Genomic DNA, 12,402 nt, shown 5'->3' on the forward strand with positions numbered 1-12,402 from the left:
CCGGCCGGCATGTCGGAAGCGGTCGGCGCGGCGTGGCGGCCGCCAGTTGCACCGGCAGTTCGGCCTCCAACCGCGCAGGGCGCTCGGGCGTCGTGGGCGTCGCCTCGGACGGCGGCGGGCTCCAGGTAGCCGCGCTGATGTGTTGGCCCGCCGAGGAGATCTTATCGGCTTCCCTGGCAAGGGCGCGGGGATCGGTGATCGATGTGCCAGCCAGGGCGAGGCGTACCGGGTGAGGCAGCTGGCGAAGGAACAGCTCGCGGAACAGAAAATCCGGAGAGTGCTCACCGAGCAATGAGAGCATATAGTCCATGCGCTCGGACGGGCGCGTGTCGCCGAGCTCAGGCAGGTCGAGCAGGCGCCGTGCGCGTGCCGCCGGTGAGAGGGCGAAAGCGTCGAGGAGGAGCGTCTTCAGCGCGTCATACTTGTCGGCAGCCGGCGGGTGCTCGAGGAGGCTCAGGGCGCGGGCCGCGGTGGCGGAACCGAGCGCTGCCACGACGTGGTGGAAGCGGGTGTCGTCCGCGGTGATGCCTCGCAGGGCGAACTGGGAGTCCGCCTGGGCGAACCAAACAGCCGCGTGAGCCTCCCAGAAGGTAGGCAGTTTAAGAGTCACTGCCGTGTCCGTGTCGGTAGGTCCACCAGTGAAGGAGCTGCGCTCCAACGCGAGTCGAAAGAATTGACGCGACCAAAGACGGAATTCGTCCGAGTTGCTTTATTGAAACAAAACAGCTCAGGCATTCTGAAAAGCCCGTTTATCGGGCAGCAATATATATACACATTTATGCCCGGGCGTTTGCCCGGGAAAACCCAGACCGGGCATGCCCGGGTGTCAAGGGCGAGTCCTGGATAGACGAGTCTGGACATGCCCGGGCGTCCTGGACGCGGCCTGGCAAGTCGAGGCTGGGCGTGCCCGAGCGCTCTGGGCAAGCCCTGGAAAGGCGAGAGCGGGCATGCCCGGACGCTCTGGGCGAGCCCTGGAAAGGCGAGTCTGGACATGCCCGGGCGTCCTGGCCGCGGCCTGGCAAGTCGAGGCTGGGCGTGCCCGGGCGCTCTGGGCGAGCCCTGGAAAGGCGAGAGCGGGCATGCCCGGGAAAGACGAGACCGGGCGTGCCCGGGAGGTTCGGGCGTGCCCGGGAACAGCGAGTCCGGGCATGCCCAGGAGAGGCGCGTCTGGGCCCGTCCGGACGAGCCCGGCATGGCGATCGCGCCCTGGCCGCGTCCTGGCAGGTGCAAGGCGATTGTGTACATTCAGCGGGAACCGCTGCAGTACTACAGAACTTAAATATACAGGAAAACAAACACGACACAATGACAATAACACCGAAGCTTTTCGTGCTTTACTCTTCAAACACGTACCTGGCTGTGCAACCTCGAGTAATCTTGACCTCTCACCGTCTGCTCACGTCAGTCAACAAGGACATGCTGCCCACCTCACAAATCAGCAATGTTATCTATGAGTTTAAGTGCCGATGTGAAGCTCGGTACGTGGGCCGTACAACCCAATGGTTGGCTGATCGTATCAAACAGCATGTCCCATTGGCGATCCAAAAAAAGAACTTGGGAATGAGGACTTGACCAGTACGAGCATGCAAGAATGTTCAAGGACCGTCAACCATTTCTTCTTCTTCTTCTTCTTCTCTTCTTCTTCTTCTTCGTCTTCTGCTTTTGCACGGCACTTGGCTGCCAACCCTGATTGTGCAGACCAGTACAATGCAGATATGTTCAAGATATTGAGGCGAGGTCGCAGTACGTTACATCTACGTTATGTTATAAGCAACCTTCATCCATTACACGGACCCTACATTGTGTCATCAAAAGGAATTTGTACATTTTCTCTCATTCTCTTTCAACATGGAAAGATTAAAGGTATTTCCCCGACCGCTGTCAAAGGTAATGATGCAAATCTTGCGTCATTGCTGACGACTCCACTCCAGCCAATCGGAGCCCGGGACAGTGGTGACTGAGTCGACCAATGGGTGTTCAGAACACCATCGACGTCATGACTGAAGAACCAATCGGTGGCTCAGTTACTTAGACATCTATCTATAATTCCAGTAATCTCTGTACGTTTGTACGTTTGTCTGTGACCGCTGTTTCTCGACAACCACGGGTCCGATATACTTTTAACTTGCCAGGTATATTGCTGGGGACCCGAGGATGTGCCTTTTCAAGGTTTGAAATTAATCGGACAAGTACTTACCGAGCTATGTCCAAAAAACGCTTCAACCAATCAGAGAGCAGCGAGCTATCACGTGTGCCGAACGTGGCGATCAGACTCTACCTCGGACGGCACATTTGACAGCGTATTCATTTATTTCACGTTGGAAAACTATGTTGCCGTTAAACTATGTTTTAAAACGAATTCAAACTGCGATTAAATTAAAACGATTCATCGTAACTGCGACGATTTGCGAACTTCCGGCAGCCAATCACAGAACGCTTTGTTGCGTAGGCGTGGCCGATGTGAGACGAGCGGAGCTGAGCGCGTTACGAGCTGACCGCCATTACGGTACGTAATTCGATTTCTTATGCACATTATTTCTCCCAATTCAGTCAGAGCGAAGGGCGGAAGCGAAGAGCGTTGTTTTTTTTGTTTACGGGCGTACGGGCGGGGTAGAGCGTACGGGTAGCGTTTTTTTTTTTTTTGGCAAGGAACGGGCACCCACGTACGGGCAATGCCCTAGTGCTTATAAATGCACTAGTTCTCATCTCTTCCGGTGTCTGCTGTGAATCACCTTGAAGAGTAAAGCACAAAAAGCTTTGGTGTTATTGTCATTATGTCATGTTTGTTTTCCTGTATATTAAATAACCATAATGTAAGGATGGTGGTAAGGTATGATCAAAATGTATGATCACAAGGATGTTGGTGAGGATTAACACCTCGAATAGTCATAATGTTAGGGAGGTAGCGGTAAGGTGAAACACCATTAACAGTAATCATCTAAGGAAGACGGTGGTAAGGAGAGACACTAATAATGTCCGTGATGCAAGGAAAGTGGCGATAAATGTCTAATTTAAGGAAGATGCCGGTAAAGTGAAAAACCTTTAGCTAATATAATGTAAGCAGGAATCCAGCTTGCAATTATTGTTGTTGTAAATAAGTAATGTTCATGATGTCATTACCAACCTGTAAATGATTCCTCTGGAATGCAGGAACTGAAGAGCAATAACAATTTCCGCAGCATAGAACCTGCATTAGCACAGACGATGTACATCCAGTTATTGGTACAAGATTACTGAGAAGAAAAAGACATAAAATGGTATAGTCACCTTGGTTTTAGTAATTTTGCTGTACAGCGTTAAAGGCCGTCAGTCGGCCATCTTTCGTCGGAATACAAAACAAAATCTTCTGCAAAATATGTACACTCTCATGCATCGTCTTTGTGCCAAGTTTGAACAACATCGGTAAATGCATGTTGAGAAATGGTTGGGGACACGTTTAACAAAATGGTCGCTAGTCGGCCATCTTGGATCTGATCTTGTAAAAAAATGACGTGCATATGTAAGCCATCATTTATTATCTGTCTGCTAAGTTTGAATAAGATTACAAAACAAAATCTTCTGCATATGTACACTCTCATGTATTGTACTAGGCCTCAGCGATTGAAGCAGCGGTCTGTCTTATACACTACCCAAATAACTACGTGTCATTCTCTCAAGCAGGGCTTAAACCCATGTCATTATAAATGTCTTTTACGAGGTCATTATTTACTTTTAACGATATGTTTATATATATATATATATATATATATATATATATATATATATATACACACACACACACATGAGGAAGAAGATAATTTATTTTGAGTCGTTTATAGGCACAATTAACCTGCTCATGGTCACATATGTTTTTTGCATATCTCGCGGGATTGTGAGTTGGACAGGTGACCATGATGGGTGGGGAGTGGGTTTGAAGGCGAGTGGATTAATGCCTTAGGGTTGGGAGGGGGGGGATGAGGGTTTGGGTAGGGAGGCGAGCGGAGAGTTGAAGACTTTAAGTTACATTTTACATTGCGCGGATGTTCTGTCGGTTCCTGCAAGTAAGAAAATGTTTTCTTAAAATAGCAAATGTTTTCTTGAAATAAGAAAACCATGAGAGAAAAATTCTAGCTGCAAGAATGATTTTCTGATTGTTTTCTTGATTCAAGAAAACGTTTCTTATTTTAAGAAAATATTTTCTTATGAAGAAATTCATTTTTGCCAGTGCAGATACGCATATATATGGAACCCATATTTGACTGCAGTCATATCGTAGTGTTTGAAAATATTAAATTTACATTTGTTTACAATCAGGGGTGTTCATTTTTATTCTGTCAAGGTATTTTTCTCAATCTTTAGTTCTCTTGCTCTGAAGAAAGACTCACACCTGAATTTCCGCTTCATCTCCCTTCCCACGGCACTGAGCGTATTAATTCCTGGCTCCTGATTTGTTGCCTTTATTTTTCCACCAATGCTGATGAACATTGGTCTTTATAAAGACTAGTTTTCCATAGTCTGCATAGGCCATCTATTAAGGTCACTTGGTGACCAAAATGGTGGATTTAATTCTTGTCAGGAGACAGTTTTCCTAATTGGTGATGCCTATGACCATGTGACATTATCTGAGCCCTAGGAATGGTTATGTCAGGGGGAATGGGGGAATCATCAACTTCGTTGATTTGAATCAATGCAACACTGTCTGGATCACCTGACAATAAGTACAGGAACTATCTACTTATTATGTACACAAATATAGTGGAATTTTTGAATTTTTTGAACCTTCCCTGAACCTACCAGGCATGCAGTGATCCGAACATTTTCAGGAGTAATGCCACTCTGTTTATTGTTCTTTATGTCTCAAACTTTACCAACCACTCAAATCCAACGATCCATCATATACATGAAGGTCCATTGGGTTTGTCCAGTGCCTGAAACACCGTGACCCATGTCATCATCTTGTACCACAATCCTGGTCCCAGATGAGTTATACAAGCTTCAAATCAGAACAGAGCTTTGGTTCTGCCGAAGCAGTTTCTTTGGCTCGGGTTACAATCCTGGACATTGACACAAGAAGGCAGGGAAGGAATTTGGAATTTGTTCAGGGTTCCGGCAATGGCTCGCCTACTCTTCGCGAAGGACATCGGGGGATCTTTAATGTCCACCAACTAATGCCGGCAGACTTCATGCCAAGTTTAGCGTCCATCCTATTGATGAATTCACCATGCCTGTGAAACACTGTGATGACAGTTTAGAGCTGGGTCGGGATTCAAGTCCAGGCTAAACGGCTTAAAGACGAACGTGCGTACCTTGATGCCATCCTTTCAGCCCAAATAAACTTTGAAGAGAAATAAAATAAAATATGTAAATGAGTTCCACCTGGGGATGGGCGTGAAACCTGTTTGTGAATAACATACGTGGATAGAGTAAGGTTAAACTTCCCTTTCTTCTGCATGTAAAACATCAGATCTCCTCCTTTCAAATACTCCATCACGAAGAACAGGTACTCCTGCATGAGACAGCAGTAAGCACGCATTTGTTTGTTATCCGCTGTGTGCTTCTTTGTGAACGTTGTGGATAAAAACCAAACTTTAAACTAAAATCACTTATACTATACAGTATGTAATTCTGATTCTGATGTGCCATATTCTGTTACAAGGCATTGGTGCGTTGACCTTTTGACCTATGCTGACTGAGAAATTCGACCTGTTGACCTTTTGACCTTTATACCTCAAAAATAATTGGTGGTTGAATTGAGTGACCTGATATGCAAATTCTGCTCAAAGTTCAAGTCAATTGAATGAAAATTGAGGATTTTAGACATTGCACCTAAGTTGTTGACCTTTGGCCTATGTTGACCCCCAAAATAATGGGAAGTTGAATTCAGTGATCAAACATACAAATCTTTATTCTTCAAATTCCAAGTCAATCAGATGAAAATTGAGGATTTTAGACATTGCACCTAAGTTGTTGACCTTTGGCCTATGTTGACCCCCAAAATAATGGGAAGTTGAATTCAGTGATCAAACATGCAAATCTTTATTCTTCAAATTCCAAGTCAATCAGATGAAAATTGAGGATTTTAGACATTGCACCTAAGTTGTTGACCTTTGGCCTATGTTGACCCCCAAAATAATGGGAAGTTGAATTCAGTGATCAAACATACAAATCTTTATTCTTCAAATTCCAAGTCAATCAGATGAAAATTGAGGATTTTATAAGTTCGACAGTGTTGTTGACCTTTGGCCTTTGTTGACCTTTTGGCCCTAAAATCAATAGGCTTCTTCTTTATGACCAACTCTACCATTTGGTGGAGTTTCGTAAAGATCGGTTTGAAATTGTGACCTGTAGGCACTTGACATACAAACACACAGAATAACACATATGCAACCAACCAATATACTTGAAAAAAAAAAAGATTTTCAATTAACATATGTGGGTAAATTACATTCCCAGACCAGGAATCAAACCCAGGTCCTCTGGAAAACCGTGCCAGTGCTCTGCCATCTGAGCTATCTGGGTGACCCTGACCAAGCATGAAATTTTCCTACACATACGATTGCCACTCTCTTTCCGTCAATGCTTCCGGGGCACTCGCTGCCAACCACAGGAACACCCACGACCTGAACACGAGAGGGTCTTTCTCCAATGGGGGGGACAAATCCATGTCTGCTATTACAAACACCACTGGGGGTGTAGAAACAATTACATTAATGAACAGGATTATAAATAATTGAATTGATATATGTGGGAAAATTACATGCGCAGGCCAGGTATCGAACCCAGGTTCTCTAGTGAAGCGTACTAGTGCTCTCTTCAACCTGCAAACGGTTCACCAGTGGACCTGGGTTCGATACCTAGTTTGGGCGTGTAATTTTCCCACATATATCAATTCAATTACTTATAATCCTGTTCATTAATGAAATTGAATTTCGCAAATAAAAAACAGACATGGGTGAAAACATAACATTCGCAGAAATGTAAATACAGAAAAATAATTTCCTAAATGGTGGTTTAATAGATCAAAGAAACTAGGGGGTCGAAGAAACTCTGTGGTACCAATAAAAATGGGGGGGGGGGGGGGGATTAATTGTAGAAACAAACCCTACAACAGCCATGTTGATTCGGTCAGTTTTATCGCTCCGTGATGCAATACAAAAGTTGATGTGAAATCCTCCACAGATTTTTTATTTTTTATTTTTTTGTTTGTGTGTACAAGATCGAGGCTCGTGTCAGAGCTAACATTAATGACAAAAAAAAATGGACACATAAGACAAAATAAAGCGAGCAGGAGACAAAATGGGGAGAGAGGGGGAAGCACACAAGTACAACATTTGAGAGCAGGGACATTGGGAGATCTGTGGGAGGGAGAGGGCTTGGGCGGAGGAGGCGTGGGAGGGGGTTGGTGGGTGGGAGAGGTATAAAACACATGGACACTGCAAGGACTTCTAGGAAAGAAGTCAGTATTTCAGAAAAGTGGATCTGGGGTCAATTAACGGGGGTAGAAAAAATCAAGGTTTTGGATGGGGGAAGATAAGAGATGGTGGTGAACAGCTGTTTTAAAGATGACTGGCAGGTACCTTATATGTTAATAGGTTTGTATATTGGTAGAGTTGTGTTTGTATTAAACCCATGGAGTGTCCTTGCCATGGAGTTTAGCAATTTGAAGTGGTGTCAGGAGTTTAGCAATTTGAAGTGGTGCCAGGAGTTTAGCAATTTGAAGTGGTGTCAGGAGTTTAGCAATTTGAAGTGGTGTCAGGAGTTTAGCAATTTGAAGTGGTGTCAGGAGTTTAGCAATTTGAAGTGGTGTCAGGAATTTAGCAATTTGAAGTGGTGTCAGGAGTTTAGCAATTTGAAGTGGTGTCAGGAGTTTAGCAATTTAAAGTGGTGTCAGGAATTTAGCAATTTGAAGTGGTGTCAGGAATTTAGCAATTTGAAGTGGTGTCAGGAGTTTAGCAATTAGAAGTGGTGTCAGGAGTTTAGCAATTTGAAGTGGTGTCAGGAGTTTAGCAATTAGAAGTGGTGTCAGGAGTTTAGCAATTTGAAGTGGTGTCAGGAGTTTAGCAATTTGAAGTGGTGTCAGGAGTTTAGCAATTTGAAGTGGTGTCAGGAGTTTAGCAATTTGAAGTGGTCAGGAGTTTAGCAATTTGAAGTGGTGTCAGGAGTTTAGCAATTTGAAGTGGTGTCAGGAGTTTAGCAATTTAAAGCAAACGATTCCCACGGATTCATACTTGCCTTCGATTGGAAAGTGCCCAACAGCTTGGCGAAAAAAGGGCTTTCAAGTGCCAGGCGCATCGTCCTCTTCTCCACCATGCTGCCCTCCACGTCATTGTCTGTTACGACCACAGTCTTTTTCAGTACTTTTATGGCAAAGTATTGTCCACTTGAGTGAAATTCAGCCAATAGCACCTGGAGTTAAACACACAGGTGTCGTATTGTGGTCAAACGGTTTCCGGAAGTTTCCTGTCATTACCTCTTCGGAAGTTAAAGTTCAGTTCAACGTTTCTCAACAGTTTCGGTTTTCCATGCTCGTTATTACTTTTCCTTCCCTGAATATTTTCTGCAGGTGTAAAAATCGATACCGCCCATTGACATCCGACCTGAAACAAACTTTCAGGTTTTTACCAACTCTTCTTTTCACCTTTACCTTGCCAAAGCTGCCTCTCCCAATGACTTTGTGGAAGTTGAAGTCCTTTGGAGAAAGCACTTTGTTGTCGTCGAGATCCTCTGACACAACTGCAGATGATGGTTCATCCCCTCTCCCGTTTTCATCACTCACCTCCTTTTCCCATCCTATGTTTGCTTTTCCTACTGAACACAAAGGTTTCACATCATACACAGGTATATGCTCCGCAGCCCCCTATGGAGGCTCTCTTTCACCTCTAACTATATCAATTATTTTGAAATGAAAATATCCAAAAAGTTAATTTACACTTCAGTTTTCATTTGCTCTTTAATGTAATATGTCAACAAACTTGCTTAGTGTTTATATACCTTGATATATAATCTCAAAACACACGGAAATAAAATACTTAGGCCACACCTGTTTGCGGCAGCTTCGTAGACTGTGTGGCTTCCTCCTCATCTGGCTTGCCATCGTTTTTGTTCTGCACCTGTTATTTCGAATGACACTTTTTATCCTTGCTAAAAAAAAACACACATCATCATTCAGGTCCTCTTCCCTACAGCTCCAAATTTTCCAACCCTTTGGATCAAATATTTGTACCTGGTGCTTAGAATGTGAGGACCGCTTTTGTGAGGGATGTGAGGAATGTGATCAGAACCGCTTGCCTAGAAAATTATAGCAAAAATCATGAACAAGTTCCATTGTCTGCACAAGAAAACATTTGTGAACTTGCCATTAAATGATGATGGATACAATTAAAATCTAGAGTTAAGTCTAAGGCGTGCCATCACAAATCCCCAAGCTTCCCACCTAAAGCAAAGTTGAAATATGGCAAAAGGTTCTACCAGAAATGACCCAATATCAAATTTTGAGTTAAATTGTTCCCATTTTGACCCCTGTGACACTAAGTCCCCATCCCCTTTGGGCATGTCCCCTTTGGGTATTGGGTACCGGGGGTAAAATCCCAAAAAATTGTTACATATTTAATGCTTCCCACAATGTTGATTGCATCTACGAAGTTTAGTTTTTAAAATGTTTTAAAATGCACCTGTAATTGCATTTTTTGCTATTTGATCTTTTGAACCTGCTCTAGGTGTGGGGCCAAAAAATGATACTGCACTTGCACCGTTTTGCCATATGGTGATCATAACTACCAAATTTGGCAAATTTCTGCGCAACGGTTTAGGAGGAGACTCCGTAACGGATGGACAGACAGCTGGACGGAACAGATTACAATATCTCCCGTTTTGTTTTTTGAAAAAGCGTGGGGATAATGACGTGCCATTGACAAATCCACATAATCATCCAGACGTTCCCCGATGTCCATACTTAGTTATAATTACTATGTGTGAGCTGTTCAGTACAACTTCAAATATGACATATTTGTCAAGCGCGGTTCCTACATGTTCATTTGGAAGGATGAGAGAATGCACAGGCCATAGTTAACATCGGGATATTCGTTGGAGCAAGGGTAACATCGCTGGCCATTGGAAATATTTCATTTCTCATAAACTTCTGTTGCTGAGCCTGGTGTTGGCTTTGCGGTTAGGGTGCTGGCTTGGGATCCTAGGATCCTGGGTTTGAATCCTGGTCGATCCCTGAATTAACACCAGGGGGTTTGACAACCTGTCATCCTTCTGAGGTCAGCAAATTGAGTACCAGTTCACTGGTAATTCTTTGTGTGTCGCAAGAGGCGACTAACAGGGTTGGCGGCAGGAAGGGCATCCGGCCGTAAAACATTGCTCCAAAATGGGGATCACGGTGCCCAAAAAAGGCCAACACCCACTCTGTGGGGGAAAAATGGCCTCTAAGGGTGGTTCATAAACTTTTGTTGCTAAATATAGCAACGGAGTCCGATCTGAATTTGCAACCCGAGATACCCCACACCACCTATGCCCCACCTATGCCAGCTGTCGGGCGGGAATCATATTCCTTGACAAAGGCCAGCAACACATGTGGATATATCCATTGTTCTAACACAGTCAAAATGTGGGTTGTTGCTGAGCATGACAACCACCAAATATGTCACCAGTGCTGTCTTTTTGTTTGTGCACCAAAACTGCAAAACCTGTAGAGTAGAGTGTGAGCGGCAATCTCATCAATAGATGATACAAGTACATTCTCCATTGGGGGGGGGAAAACCTTCTGTAGATTGTCATGAGGGACGTTTTGCTATTTGTTCCCAGGTGAAGTGAAAAGTATGTCTCAATTTTGAAGCATTTTGTCATGGCCAGTGATCAGAGATGGTGCCCCTCCTATGTGGATTTTGTTGGAGAGGCTCTGGTTTAAAATTTTTTTTTCTCTTTGTGCAGATATTGAGGCTCATAATGGTTACCAAACAGAAATAAAACAGAAGGTGGGGCAGAGGGGACCAGGTGGACAAGAGACATGGATAAGCAACACCAGAGTGAATAGCAACGCATGGATAGGTATGGGAGACAGCATGGAATGGCAGCAGACCATGACCTTGAAGGACTGGAGATCTCTTCGAGGAGCACAAGACCGGACGGGCGGATGCGCTTCCACAAATGAAAGAAAAGGTGGATGAAAGAGTGGAAGTGATGTGTAAGCCTAGACTTAAGAAGGCTAACAAATTCATTCCTGGAAGAATACATATGGTCTGGATGAGCTGGGTAAGGGCAGAGGGGAGAAAGAATAGGAATGGCTTCTCTGGAGTAGAGGCAATAAAGGATATCAAAACCACTACCTTGACTTTAGTGAGGAAAAAACAAGAAGGTTCTTCGCCCCAGCTTCCTGCCAGGACAGACTGAGGCATCTGTGAGCCTTCGACTCCCCAACCTTCAGGGAAGTAATGTGGGATTCTGAATGAGGCCTGGGAGTTCAAATCTCAAGTGAGGTAATGTTTGACTCTGGCTTGCTTCTGACAGCAATAAACTGGGTCTGTGCTTTGCAGAGTTACCTGATTAGGTTCCTTTCCATTGGTTTTGCTTTACAGGTGCGAAATAAATAAAAACAAGTTGTCTCCAAGCAAATGTCTCACCATACATGTTGGTATACCACAGATAAGGCATTAGGGAGGAAAGCTGTTGGTACTCTACGGTGTAATGGCTAGTGCGTCTGCTCTGAGTCTGGGAGGTCAGCGGCTCAAACCAAACCCCAGCTAAAGACTTTTAAAATGATACGTGCTGATTCCTTGCTAGATGCTAAGCATTTTGAAAAAAGATTCTTTCAACCTTCTTGAGGCTTGATGTTTCTATAATGATCTGCATTGAAATTCCTTGGTGGAGAACTTGTATTAGCTTTGATTGGATGAACTTGTGAAGGCCAAAGAGTAGAAGTTTGTTGAATGATTCTGGGGCACTGTCCATGTCTATTGTTGAAGAAATTGTTGATCAACCCGAACAGACTTCGAGGGAGAGAATCGTCGAGCAGGATGGACCAGTGTACTTGTGGAATCTCCAGACAAAGTAGTGCCAAGGTAGCTCTCTGAAGATGGTCAAATACAAATCTTGAGCCAACATGCTCAGTTGGTCTCGGTGCCCACTCAGATCGGTGGTTCCACCAATAGCCTACTGTTTTGGCAATGGCAGATTGGCAAATTTATACAGTATCCTGGGGTGGCTGGCCTGGTGTTGCTTAGCGGTTAGGGCTTGGGATCCTAGGATCCTGGGTTCTTAGCGGTTAGGGTGCCGGCTTAGGATCCTGGGTTCAAATCCCGGTCGATCGCTGAATTAACGCCAGGGGGGTTGACTCAGCCTGTCATCCTTCCGAGGTCGGCAAATTGAGCACCAGTTCACTGGTAATTCCCTGTGTGTCACAAGAGGTGACTAATAGGGTTG

The 12,402-nt window shown here is 44.6% G+C and overlaps 1 protein-coding gene across 1 annotated transcript in view; it reads right to left on the reverse strand.

The window, feature by feature from the left end:
- The window catches only part of LOC137436993 (protein kinase C delta type-like), a 79,242-nt gene that overhangs the window by 28,754 nt on the left and 38,086 nt on the right, over positions 1-12,402 (reverse strand). Inside the window, exons 6-10 of the mRNA XM_068131274.2 lie at positions 9,020-9,089; positions 8,624-8,784; positions 8,212-8,385; positions 5,394-5,485; positions 3,125-3,187 (exon numbers count right to left, since the gene is read on the reverse strand). Of these exons, the coding sequence (XP_067987375.2) occupies positions 3,125-3,187; positions 5,394-5,485; positions 8,212-8,385; positions 8,624-8,784; positions 9,020-9,089 (560 nt within the window). The remainder of the gene's footprint in view (positions 1-3,124; positions 3,188-5,393; positions 5,486-8,211; positions 8,386-8,623; positions 8,785-9,019; positions 9,090-12,402) is intronic.

The sequence above is a fragment of the Myxine glutinosa genome, chromosome 11, assembly GCF_964187855.1.
Source record: "Myxine glutinosa chromosome 11, kmMyxGlut1.1, whole genome shotgun sequence".
In the NCBI taxonomy this organism is placed as follows: domain Eukaryota; kingdom Metazoa; phylum Chordata; class Myxini; order Myxiniformes; family Myxinidae; genus Myxine; species Myxine glutinosa.